This window comes from Lutjanus erythropterus, chromosome 12 (assembly GCF_056507025.1).
Source record: "Lutjanus erythropterus isolate fLutEry1 chromosome 12, fLutEry1.hap2, whole genome shotgun sequence".
Lineage (NCBI taxonomy): Eukaryota > Metazoa > Chordata > Actinopteri > Lutjaniformes > Lutjanidae > Lutjanus > Lutjanus erythropterus.
Window position 1 is genome coordinate 8,598,829 of NC_139328.1, and position 13,758 is coordinate 8,612,586.

Consider the following 13,758-nt stretch of genomic DNA (forward strand, 5'->3'; position numbering starts at 1 on the left):
GGATCAGTAGGAAGAAAGTGGTTCCTCCATGAAAATACTCACAACAAAGGCTGTGCATTATCTTGAGTATCCAGGTCAGGATTTCCAGAAACAGACATTGCAGACATTGAGGTTTTTTTTTTTAATGTATTTTTGGCGTTTTGAGCACAACAAGCCGAGTGCCATCTGGTTCCCTTATATTGGAGAGAGGGCACACATCTCATTTTACATTAGCATTTCGCCCTATTTATTTCCACAAACTTTCTTTTTACATTTCTTATTGCCTTTCTGTCTTTCTTAATGCAAATGAGAGGCTGTCATTCGAAGTTTGTCATTTAAAATCATAATGTGACACATCTCTCTGCAGTACCTGCTTTGGTTCTTGAGTGAGAACGTGTTGTTCCTCCCCAGCGGCCTGCGGGAGGTGAAGTCCTCGTCCTCCTCCTCTGGGATGTGTCTGCTCTGTCCGTTTACATTGACGGGCATGAGGGAGAGGTGGCGCTTCATTCCCCCTCGATTTGCAAAGTGAACTTTGAACCCGAGTCCGTCGCTGCTGGCAGAGCGGGTCATGCCGCGCAGGGACGGAGCTTCACAGGACGGCAGTGTCGGGTCTCCGTCCAGAGGAATTTCAAAGGAGATTCCCCGTGAGGAGGAGCTGAGGGAGGATGCAAATATATTGTTATTTTAACAGGGAAAGAACAGACAACTTCCCATGTGCAGGTGAATAAATATCACTTAGTTTAGCGGTGCAACTGTGGAGTTTTTAGGCACTGACCGCTTTTCTTTGGGCCATGTCCCGACACAGCCGTCCACGTAGGACATGGAGGTAGATCTCCTCATTATGCCTGTTAGAGACAGAAACATTTGTTTGAGTTTCTTACTGGATTTTTACCAATTAACAACAAAACAAATGAGACTAATGACAAAATGAAAACATGTTCAACATTAAATAAGTTTAAACAAATGTTTAAAAATAACATACTGAATGGATATGGGATAGATGATCAGAGACAGCAGCTAGCATTATAAGACAGGATGTGTAGGTTTGTTTTACTCTGATTATTTTCTCTCACTGACTTCATAAGGATTTTTCCGACTCCTTTTTTGACATAAATGAATGATAATTATTATATTTTAATGTTTTACATGTTTGAAACTTCCAGTGAGAGAGCCAGGCCCTGGTTTTCCACGCTAGTCTGGAGATCTGAACTGTCTCCTCCACACCTTTTCTTCTGGGTACTTAATTCACATAAGATTTTTCCTAAATAAATGATACTTCACTAAATACTATATAATAGCTATATTTTCAATTAGGGCTCAAAAGTAACAGCATTGGAGCTACTGCACATCTGTAAATCAGCCACTAGAGGGCCTCTGGTTTCAGAACAAAACACATCCACACTTCCTTCCACTGCTCTGTGTTCATGCCCCTCGGCAACAGCTAATAGCAGTGATTATATATTTTTTGTATTAAAGCACCACAAACATATGCACAGTGTGGGTTAATTCAAGAAAATAAAGGACAAACTTGTTCCGTGGAATCTGTGTTAAACAGAGTAGTGATACCAAAACTGTTCTATTCACAAGAGGAACCAATCAAACTTGCATTGTGACATCTCTGCCCACATGATCACTAAAGACAGGAACCCAGTTTGTGATCAGTGTGGTTTTAATCTGTACCATACTTTTCTAACTTTATTCTCTCTTCTGCCCCTGCTTGTGTTTGTTTGTTGTGCTGTTTTTGACTTGTTGGTCTGTGATTTGCTTTGCTTTCTTGCCGCCCATGTCTGTGTTCTGCTTTGACTGAACAGTAATTAAAATTCTGTTACATCATGATTATTGTTATAAATCTGTTTCTTAAAGGCCTGGTCTGCAACATTTTCCTAAAAAAAACTATGTATAGACTCCATCCCTCTAAATCATCATTTATGACCAACTCAGGGTGTGTGACGGTGTCTGTATCTGCAGAGATCCTGCCCTCTGCCTGTATTTTCTTATTTTCTCATGTTTTGCTGTGCTCGGGACATTTCTGTGCTTCAGGCTGTTTGGCAGTGGTGTGTAGCCCCCAGCCAATACAGCATGCAGGCTTTCAGGTCAGAAACAGCAACCAACAGTTAAATCACATTGTCTGTCTTTCCTTTGCTCTCTGTCTGCGAGAGCTACAGAGAGAGTTTTACACACCGACAGCGCAGCCTGAGGACTGCGGCAACTTTGAATGGTGCATTTACCAACAATGTTGCACAGTCTAACTTTAATTGTAAAGTGATTTTAGGTCGCCAGCCTTACATCTGAACAGGGAGTATGAATGAAAAGCAATAAGTGTGTGAAATTGTGGCTAACAGCAATGTTCATTAATATGCACTGTCTTTGAGAGATAAATAAAATAAAATAAAAGAGAAGCAGTGGCATTGACAGGCAGTAGGAGAGATGGGGGATTTTTGCAGTTTAAATAGACTGCCAAATTGTGAAGGTATGTTTTGTATGTTATATGGAGAATGTAGCATGTGTGTGTGTAAAGCAGTGCAGCTCAAGTTGACTGTCTGAACTGGCTTGCAGGCATTGCAACATTTATTTGGAAAACCACTCAATAATCAGCCATTAGAGAACAGATGTGTGCACATCCCAGATTGATAACAGATATTTTACCTTCTGCAGGGATGCTCTCTGGGCTGTCGGGCCTGTCTGCATAGCTCTGTTTGACTGGACTGGACACAGGAGCCATTTTTCTACAGGACGACACAGGCTCGCAGGCTGCTAAAGGAGACATACGACAAACACTCAACATTCAACTGCAGCCTCGAGGTAATTATTGGAGTTAAAAATTAGCATGCAATACATGGCAAAATTGTCACAACAGCATGCTGATATTATTGTGAGGTTGCACTGTACCGTTTGGGTTGAAGACTCTGGGCTGTACAAATGAAGGTTTAACCACTTCAAACCACCAGAAAAGCTCAGCCATAAACACCAGGTAGTTACTCTGCAAGATCACACACACACACACACACACACACACACACACAGACACACACATAGACACATACACCTTCATGGTTAATGTTGCAGTCACATATGTAGTAATTTATTAATGTCATTAGCACAACATTTGTCTCTTTGCAGTCACGGCTCCTTCTTCGTGTGTCTCTGTAAAGATGTTAGAGGAATATTATAAAACATTTAGACAGATCAGTGAGGTCACAGCCTGACAACTGTTGCTAGGTAACAGGCTCAGGTGTGTGTGTGTGTGTGTGTGTGTGTAGTTGAATATCAGTGCATGTTTCATTGTCTAAGTGGTTTAATGTCATAGCCATACGCCGCATGAGAACTGTCCAAAACACCATCTGGAGTTTAGTTTAAATATGTCACATATATACACACATGGGTGCACAGAGCAGCGTGTGAGTAACCCACATCAATGATAATGCATTCATGTTATAAACAGAAAGCCTCTGGAGGCTTTTAAAGAGGATTTCATCTGTAGGAAAGCTTTTGGTCAACACACACACACACACACATACACAGGCCAGCATAATTATTTTCCAGCAGGGATAGAAAGACAAAAACAAAGAATACGGGATTTCTATTTCTTTATTTTAGATACAGTAGAGTGAACCACTTAGCATATAAACAACAGTCCTTTTTGTGTAATATAATAAAGGGACAGTTCAGATTATTTGAAGTAGGGTTGCATCTTCCCAGTTGGGAGAAGCAGTAGGAGTACCAGCAAGGAAGCTAAGTAAAAAACTCCTGTGGACAGGTTTAACAACAAAAGCCGCTATTTTAGACACTTAAACTGGCATTTTTTCTTTTAGGTGGACATGTTATAAGTGTACACTATATTTAGAATATTTTCACTGCTTTACTTTGGCGTCAGACAGTTTTTTCTGATGGGAACCCACTGTTACACAAGACAAATATCGCTCCATCCAAACCAACCAAACTCCATAGGTAAAAATAGTCATTTTACTTCACAGACTATGGGAGGTGCTGGTCTACCACTGCCTCAATTTGTTAGTTTGTTTGTGTTATTGTGTGACTTTGGTGTTTTAAAACAATAGTTTGGATTCAACAATGTCACACGGTAACACAAACAAACTAACAGATCAAGGCAGTGGTAGACTAGCAACTCCCGTACTCTTCAAGGCAAAAATACTGATTTCCCCTATGGAGTTTGGTTGGTTCGGAGAGAGTGATATTTGGCTTATATAATGACAGTTTCCTATCAGAAAAGGCTGTCTGACAACAAAGTAAAGCCATAAAAATGTTCTAAATATAGCGTACACTTAAAGTGATATTAATTATATCAGGTGGACCTTTTCTGAGTGGCTAAAATACGTTTTATTGCTGACTCTGTCCACAGCAGTCCTTACTTAGCTTTCGTGCTGGTACTCCCCTCTGCTTCTCCAAACTGGGGGCGTGTCGACCGCCATCTATGGTAGGTAATACACTGACTATCAACCCCACTTCAGATAAACCAAACTACCCCTTTCAGTGCTCATGTACACATACACTCACACACACTAGTTAGGATTCAGTGGGCAGTGAGTCTGAGGTGAATGGGCAGCGTGCCAGTCTCTTTAACTTCTCCTCATGACCATTTTTCTTCATCTCCTCCCCTCCTCTCCTTTGTCAAAATGTACAACTGTAGCACAGCCAATATACCACTCACTGTAAACAGTGTCGTGACTGAGTAAGGAAGAGAGAAATACAGAGCAAAGAGTGCGCAAGTGTGAAACCCGTCTGCTGTGCTGTTTTGAAGAATGGAAAGTCCCGGTCACCTCGGACCGTGACTTGAATCCGAATGTTCCTGCCCACGCTCTCCGCATACTATTTACCCACACACACACACACACACACACGGGCTCTTCTAATGTCTGGATGGCACAGAGATGCTCTTAAAGCTGTACAGTAAAGGTTTTTTTTTTTTTTTTTTTTCATTATCAGATACAAATGTGTGTGAAACAGGGAGATCTAACGCCTGAGGACAGAGTGAATCAGCAGTTGTGTTTTCACAGATGATTTTGTTGTTTGATGAAAACAAGAGGGGTGAGAACAAGAGAGGCAGGCAGAGACGGGTCAGGATTGTGAATCTCCTCGGAGGAGAATCTGTCCTCTGTCTTAGGGAGAAGGGGGGGTGGGGGGGGGGTGGTATTTGGCCTGCAGCGTCTGTACTAGAAAAGCACCAACACACACACATATTATATTCTTTAAAGTGATAGTTCAGATTATTTGAAGTGGGGTTGTATGAGTTTCTCATCCATAATCAGAGTATTAGACCTAGAACAGATGGCAGCCGGCAAGTTTGGAGAAGCAGAGAGGAGTACCAGCATGGAAGCTAAGTAATGTAATGCTGTGGACGGAGGTAGCAACAAAATATATTTTAGCCAGGTCTATTTTTAAAAAAAATCAATGTAAGCCTAAGTGTACGCTATATTTACAATATTTTCAACTTTACTCTGCTGTCAGACAGCCCTACCAGCATTTTCTTGAAAGATGATGAATTGTGCAGAAAAGCCTATAATCAGAAATTTAAAACCCATTTCTCGACATTATGATCACATGTAACAATTCTGTAATACAGGCAGTACGTTCCTAAAGACAGGTTTAGGGTGTAGGGAGCAGTTCCTCACAGGTGAACCAACTGGATGGTGAAACTAGTCCACTTCTTGAGTTTTGGTAAAGATTGCTGAGCGTGACAAAGTGCAGATGGACACCATCCGACCAGCATCCCCATTGCTTAATCGCTTCGTAGCCCTCTTAATTGGAATCGAATCAAATTATGGGGCTCCAAGTAGAGATTCCCACCCCTATCTAAAACCAACCAAACCAATCAGTCATTTTATTTTACCTCGCAAAACACTGGAGTTGCTGGTTTTCCACTGACTTGATCTTCTAGTTTGTTTGCGTTACTGTGTGACTTTGGTGTTTTAAAAGCTCGGATTCACTTAAGTTTTCAGTGACACAAACAAACTAACAGATTGAGGCAGAGGTAGAAGAGAAACTCCTGTGATCTGCGAGGTAAAAGTTCATATTTCACCAATGGATTTTGGTTGCAGAGAGCAATGTTCGGCTTATATAACGGTGGTTTCCCATCAGAAAAGGCTGTCTGACGGTCAAGTGTTAAAAATATTCTAAATATAGCAATACTGATATATTTGTATATCAATTTAAGTGTCTGAAATAGCTTTCTTTGCTGACCCTGTCCACAGCTGTACATTGCTTAGTTTCCGTGCTGGTACTCCTCTCTGCTTTTCCAAAGTGGGGGGTGTGTCGACCCACATCTACTGTAGCTACTACACTGACTGTTGATAAGTACCTCATACAACCCCACTTAAAATAATCCAAAGTATCCCTTTAAATCTTACAGCAAAGTAGTCCTCAATGTAGCAAAATGATCTTTATGTCCCTGTTAATAACTCCTCACACACACACAATACCAACCCCTGTGAGAGCAAACCCTGCTCACACACATTCATTATTAAACTTTTCCTTGCATGACTCATTTTTGCCTATTTGTAATTTCCAGCCCTGACTCTCCTCACTCCCCAAACACTTACTCTTTTTCTTTTACCCAGTCCATATTATAAATATAGCACTTTCCACATCCCACACATTTATTTTCTGATGTATTCAAGTGTTTGAATGCCTCCCTACCTTTATGGATGCATGTGCGTAGAGCATGTCCTCCAGGGTGAAGTGGCAGCAGTGGTTGAGGTTGTTCCTGCAGAACTCCTGTACCAGCTGGAGGTTGTACAGACTGTCCGCCAAAGACATGGTCTCCTTGAGGCAGATATCTGCTCAGCCAGGGGAGGGGTCAGACACACACAAACACAAACACACACACAGAGGGAGAGAAGGGGGTGGTGGTGACAAAGGCCATGCAGGAAGGCGAGGAAAAGATAAGGCATAGTTTATGTTCAAAAAAAGAACAGATGGGAGGAAAATTACCCCAGTTTTCCCGCTAGTATTTGTGCCATGCGGTAGCAGTAGCTGATTTTAATCAATCTAAATCCTTGAAACAATTCATTGCGCAAGTTTTCAAACCCTCCTCAACTCCTTCTGGGTGAATCATCAGGATTTTTATCCCCTGACGTTACTGTAACGACAGCCCATATATGTTACAACGTCTGAAACCAAACATGACGTCATTCTGTACTCTACTGTACTTCATTACTTTCAGAGTGAATAAAGCTGCCAGCAGGCAGACCTAAACGAAGTTTAACTTGCGTCCACATCTGGTCCACATGTGTATGAGCTCCCTGTGAACTACATTCAATCCCAAGAGGCTCGGAGCAACAAAACGAGAGTTGTTTATCTTTGAAATAGCAGCCAGCTACTCCTCTAACGGTTCTCCATCACACAGCCCTCGTGACCAATCACAACCCAACCCGGGGCAGCATTTTTAGAAATGAGGGCGCAGGCGAGCTGAGAGGAAGCGAGTCTTTGTTTCTCTTTGTTTCGCACTCGTTCTCCATGAATCCTCTCTGCCTCTCAGGGTCTTTCGTGGGTCAGTATCCTGAACAATATCCTGCTTTTATATCATTAAAAGAAACAACATAAAGTCAAAGCAGGGGCATTAAAAGAGCAATATGTAAGAAATGCCTGTCTAAAAACAAGTACTGCAGCCCAAATAGCGAGTTGAAGCATAAACAGTATAGTAAATAGGTTGAAATCCTATTTTATATAGAGTCTATGGTTGATGTGAGTTGTTTTCTCCTGATTCTCTCCTCTCTATTATTAACTCTATTATTTTAAACGCTGTGGCGTCGACATCAGAGAAGCTGGTATTTCAATTTAGCATGTTTCTTTAATCTCTGATGACAAATTTTAGATTTCTCCTTTAACTTTATGTTGCTCTAGTACTAGTACTTGACAAATAACTTTAGTTTCAATATCTCCTTTGAATTTCTATTTTTTATTTTCAAGCCAACACCAACTAGGGCTGGGTATCTCGTTCAGAAATTTTCAATACCAGTATTTGTACAGAAACCTTGGCTTGGATTCAGATCCCTACACGATATGTTCTTTTGGTACCAATTTTCTAAATCATCAAGTTATTCAAGTCATTTTACACAACCTGGATAACTGGACTAAAAGGAAGAAACTGATGGAATATCTTTGACTATATAAAAATATAATGCTGTCATGTGTTGGCCTCCATTCATAGTTCTATTAGAGGACACACGTCAATAAAGACTGAAGACACGCGCAGAGAGACAAACGAAGCTTGAGCAAAGCGAGACAAAGACAAAAGCAATTAACCTCTCCGACTTATTTTATTTCTTCATCTAAAATGCAAACTATTTACTCAGGTGATGATTTACTCTGAAAGTAATGCAATTTTAATTTCAAGCCGTTTCAAGCATTTATATAAAATCAAAGCACTTTTCAAATGTTGACAAAACTACATCAAAATTCAAGGGTTTTCAGGATTTCCGGCACCCTGAAGAACCCTGTGGGGTCTTGGAGAGTTTGAGCCACCGCAAAAGGCTGATACACTAGCAGTACTTATTATTATTGAATTGATTTACTTTTTTACATATCTTCACAAGACAAAAAGCCCTCAGAAAATAAGAGTAACTTGATGATAAATATGCTCTTTGTTTAAAGTCTCCTACTCAGATGTATGATTGTAGTGAGAGCAGGAAAGAGAATCCTTTGTGCTCTGCAGTCATGACTGGAAATCATTGTGGTTAGCTCATTGTATATCATTTCTTCCCTATTTCTAATAGCTGAACTGACTTAAGTCTTGTCTGTTTACTTTTTGTAATAATTACAGTAAAAGAGGGCGTGGCTAGTGATGTCAGGTGGGTGTGGTTACAGATCGAGCAGCCGGTCCCACCTTCCAGCCTGACGGTTTGTGAGCAGTAGAAGTGCAGCAGGGTGGTGAGGGCACAGCCGTCTGTGTTGTCCTTCAGCAGGTTCTCCACCAGGGGGAGCGATGGGGCGCTCCTCTGCTGGGCATGCTCCTTCCTGTAACGAGCCTGCAACCATGGCAACGGCACAAAGACATCACCTATATGTGTCATCGGGGTGGATACAGTTGGCTCTCTGATTGTTGCTGCACCCACGCACACAAACACACACCTCAGTCACACACAGTCACACAAACAGGTGTTAATTTGAGGAATTTCAGGCAGAGGGTGGGCTTCAGGCTCAACTTAAATAATGCAGATTAAACTGATCATGCACATAATCACGAAACAGACAGTATTGCATAGTCATCTTAGATTTAAATGGATAAAAAAAGATGCAATCATAACACTTCAGCACTATTTTTGCTTTCTTTGATTGCTTGTGAGGATGTTAGTTTTCTAAAGAAGGAGGGGAACAAAATGCATGTAGCAAATGCATTGTTATCAGTGTTATACATCTGTGTGGGGGTGGGATGCTGCAGCAGACAATGCATGTGATTTAAAGTTTATTAAAAATCTACATTAACACGTTCTTCCTGTTCATCTCCCTGCGCCCGTAAACCCACAGGGACCATACGGCTGCATATGTCTTCAGGGCATCACTGCTCCCAGTTTGCCCATAAACACTCGCAAGAGTGGTGTCACGTCTGCATTTTACAAGCAATAAGACGGAGGCTTTAATCAGAGCGGCTCTGACTGTCTGACAGCCTCTCAGTCTGTGCATCGAGCTCTGAGGAACAAAATGTTGTCCTTCGTTCCTTTTGGTTTTGTATAAACATAATACACTCTGACAGTTTTATTTTTCACAGCAGCCAATTTAAACCCATAGAAAAGAAGAAAAAATAAACTTGTTTTATTTGCACAACACAAACAACTATGGAAGACCATTTCTACCAGTGTGATCCAGTATGACTTAGTATCTCAAAATGATGAGAAACATTCACAAAACAATGACTTACAAGTTAAGTAGATTCTCATTTATTATTTTTAAGCTCTGTCTCATTATTTTGAGATATTAAGTCATTATTTCGACAAAGTTTCTCATTATTTTGAGAAAGTTGCTCATTATAACAGCTTACGGGACTTTTCTTAAACTATGTTGGCAGAAATGGGTTTCCACAGACAACAGAAACTCCAGACAAAACAAAATAGCTAGCTAACAATATTGGGGCGGTGGCACTACTTTCCGATATGATTTAAATGGAAAGTCTTACAAATGATAAATTGGCCAATTCGGGGTGAGGCCTGCAGGACTGTACTCGCTCTTCTAGGTAGAGTTTCCGTTACTCTGAGAGTGATTCAAGTTTAAAACGTTTCTATATCAGTCAGTCACATTCCTGGGGATGTGGAGACGAGGCCTGTGGGGGTGGGACGGGGTGGGAGGCGTCTGACTGATGCATGATGGGGCTCAGGGCCACATGCAATGACAAGAGACACTGAGGGGAGAACATGAATGGGTGTTTCCTTGCAGGTTTGGGAGGAGATGGAGAGGAGGTAGATGATGCTGGTTGTGGTTGGTGAAGAGGAGTTCTTCAGAATGGATGGACTTACAGGTACTAATCTCCAGTACCATTTGCTAGGAGACTTGATGGTGGATGATGACAACAACAGGAGAGAGTGGGAGAGGCGTTAGGCCGACAACAGGGAAAAAAGTTTTTCTACTATTAAGCTAAAACCTGGAGACAAACCCTTTCTTAACATTAGAAAGAACTCCAAGAGTAGAGGTTATGCAAAAGCTGTACAATCCTCTAAATATTATACTTTTTAACAATTATGATGTGCATGTGGATCTGTATCAAAATACACAGAGATAATGTAGATAATCATGAGACACATCTCCTGGAGTAGCAGATATTTAGTTGTGTCATGCACCTACATGTGACCAGCCCACATACATCTGAAAATAACTTCTTACATATAACATTACTTTGCAAGCAAATAACTTTGTCTCCCCTCCCAGGCTCAACAAAGAAAGTCTGCTACAAAAAGGTGCTTTCCTAAAATACAGCTCTAGCCTTTTATAATCATCCAACCAGAAAAATTCTATAGAGATGAATGACATTTTATGAAAAAGCATTGATCTTAAAGGGACAATTCGCCCCTGGATTAAAAATACATATTTTCCCCCTGGCCTGTAGTGCTGTTTATCTGTCTAGACTTGTTTGGTGTGAGATGCAGAGTTTTAGAGATATCAGCTGTAGAGATTTCTGCATCCTGTCAAATATACAAGGGACTAAATGTCAGTAGTTCTGTTAGAATCTACTGCAGAAAGAAAGTAGTTCCTGCATGAAACGGCTCACAGCAGGGTTTGTCGATTATTTTGAACAACCGGGTCATGATTTCTGGAAGGAGACATAGCTGTTGAGGAAAAACAGGAAAAATATGTATTTTCATCTCTTCGGGGACTCCATTAACCTGCCTACTTGTATAACTAATGACAGGTTACCTGTGCACACAGAGGTCTTTGACTTTTGGTTAAGCTCTTCTTCTGATAAAGCTCAATACTACAGTTATTTTAATGAGACAGAAACCAAGAGAACATATTTAATTATACAAAGGAACAATGCAATTTGCCCTGAATAAATATAAACAACACTAAGAGACCATGCTAGCATCTCTGTGAGGCTGTATTTTGGATGCTTTGAGCTAAAACATGTTTATCATGTTCACCACCTTAGTTTAGCTTGTTAACATGCTAACTAATCAGCAAACAGAAAAGTACAGCTCAGTCTGGTGGGACTTTCGCAGGTATTTGCTCACAAACCAAAGTATTTGACAAAGCAAATAAATCTGCTGGTGGCGCTAGAGAAAAAGTCACCAAAGTCTGTAGTCTTCATCTACTGGGGAAAATGAGAGTCTGTGCAGAGTTTCACAGCAGTCCATCCAATAGTTGTTGATGTACTGCAGCCAGGACCAAAGTAGTGGACTGTACAAACCAACCAACCGTACAAAATACAGACTTCACATCTCCACTTCAGGCACATCCATGCAAAACTTTCCAATCAAAACTAAAATTTTCTAGTGAGTCACTGCTCAGACATGTTCAGAAGTCGGTTTTATAACCAGATTTTTTAAAAAAAAATCTATCTATTGTGTGCAGTAAAATGGTAACAAAAGTTAGAACTTACAGTCCTTTCTCTCTTCTTTTTTATCTTTTCTTGTATGATTATACATGTAGGTGCTCTAGAGTATAATTACTGTACTGTACATGGAAAAATGTATGGGTATCAGTAACATTTATACTGGTATATACTGTACTTTTTTGTTAATGTATGCAGTGTCTTCTGTTTGGGTGGGGGACCACAAAAAGTAAAAACATTAGAAACTGTTTCAAAGTGCTTAAATAGCAGGTAATGCATTAAATATATGTACCGACACAATAAAGTACAAAAAAATTCTATCTTGTTAGCAAACCCTTTAAAAATGTGGCTCTGCCCCAAAAGGTAATCACTCATGTCTTGACCTCTGTCCAAACATTCCACTGACTTTTATTAAAATCTGTTGAAATGTTTTCGAGATGTGTTGCAAACAGATTTATATGACTGCAGAACCTCCACATTGACTTACAGCGATCCAACATCAGTCTCGGTCTTCTGTGTAAGCACCTATGTCGAGCACAAACACAGAATCCACACACAGAAATGCTGAGCACTTGGTCATAAGACAGCAGTTAAAGATTTTTCACACCGTCCCAGAATAGACGAGACTCACTGAGATGTGTCTTGTGCTCATCCATTAGTGTGTGTGTGTGTGTGTGTTCGCACAGGCTTGTGTGTGTGAAATTATCTCCTCTGAGTATGTCCTCGTCAGTGAATAGACTTCTGTTGGAGCTGATAATGCAGAGAGGGAGCAGTGTGATGGAGCATGGAGTAGGAAAGCAGCTGACTGATACTGAGTGTACAGAGTTTTCCTCACACTCTTTAAAAGACTCTCTTCTTCTTCTTCTTCTTCCCTCATTGTAACTTGTTGCCTTTGACAAAGCCTGAGTGTGTCTAATGGGTCTCATATCCCGTGTGTATTATCGGCTTACGGAGCGATCGCAGTAAGGCACTGATGACTCTCACTGTATCCAAACAAAAACAGACAATGAGTGCGAGAAAATTTGCCAAGAAACTCCCACAGCAGATAAAAGCTCCCTCCAAAGTGATTCAGCCACTCAAGGCATCGTGCAGCTCTTTGAAGACAAACATATCTTAGTTTGCTCCATATACATTTTGTTACCTGTTGGATCTAAACTGTATAATTTATGATAATGTGTGTTTTCAGCCATGTTTGTGGCTTTACTGGTTCACAATTCTGGTCCAGATTGAAATATCTCATCAACTATCAGATTGATTGCTGTTTAATTTAGTAGAGACGTTCATGATGAATCTTGTGTACTTCGCTGATCCCCTCGCTTTTCCCACAGCAGCACCATTAGAGTTGACATTTGTGGTTTTGAGTGAAATGTCTCCACAACCATTAGACGGATTGCCAAGAACTTTGGTGCATACTAGCCCTGCACAATTAATCACATTATCGAAACTGCAATATGGCCAAGTGCAATGTTCAAGTTGCAGAACCAGAACCAAACAGTAATTTTCTGAAAATGAAAAATGGGTGGGAAAACAGCTCTATAATGAAGTATTGTAGTTCTGCACAGACTTTAATGGACTTTTTAATAGTTTTATTCAAATATTTTTTTCCAGCAAAAATGAAAATTATGATGCAGTTTTGCAATTTCAGTAAAAAATAATCGCAAAATGTTTTTTTTTTCACCATATCATGCAGCCCAAGTACATGCAGTACATTCATGTCACCCTCATTTTCAAACCCCCAAACCAAGACCTTTACATGTACCAATTATCCATGCATGTGCACATGT

General features: G+C 40.5%; 1 protein-coding gene across 4 annotated transcripts in view; it reads right to left on the reverse strand.

Annotated features, from left to right (window-relative positions):
- Nucleotides 1-13,758, reverse strand: part of camsap2b (calmodulin regulated spectrin-associated protein family, member 2b) — a 52,541-nt gene that overhangs the window by 11,801 nt on the left and 26,982 nt on the right. For 2 of the 4 annotated variants that reach the window (XM_084733236.1, XM_084733234.1), the window contains exons 5-10: nucleotides 8,822-8,963; nucleotides 6,634-6,773; nucleotides 2,869-2,959; nucleotides 2,626-2,730; nucleotides 755-824; nucleotides 350-634 (exon numbers count right to left, since the gene is read on the reverse strand). In XM_084733236.1, the coding sequence (XP_084589362.1) occupies nucleotides 350-634; nucleotides 755-824; nucleotides 2,626-2,730; nucleotides 2,869-2,959; nucleotides 6,634-6,773; nucleotides 8,822-8,963 (833 nt within the window). Of the gene's footprint in view, nucleotides 1-349; nucleotides 635-754; nucleotides 825-2,625; nucleotides 2,734-2,868; nucleotides 2,960-6,633; nucleotides 6,774-8,821; nucleotides 8,964-13,758 lie in introns of all 4 variants that reach the window. The other 2 variants (XM_084733235.1, XM_084733233.1) reach the window with 1 other exon arrangement.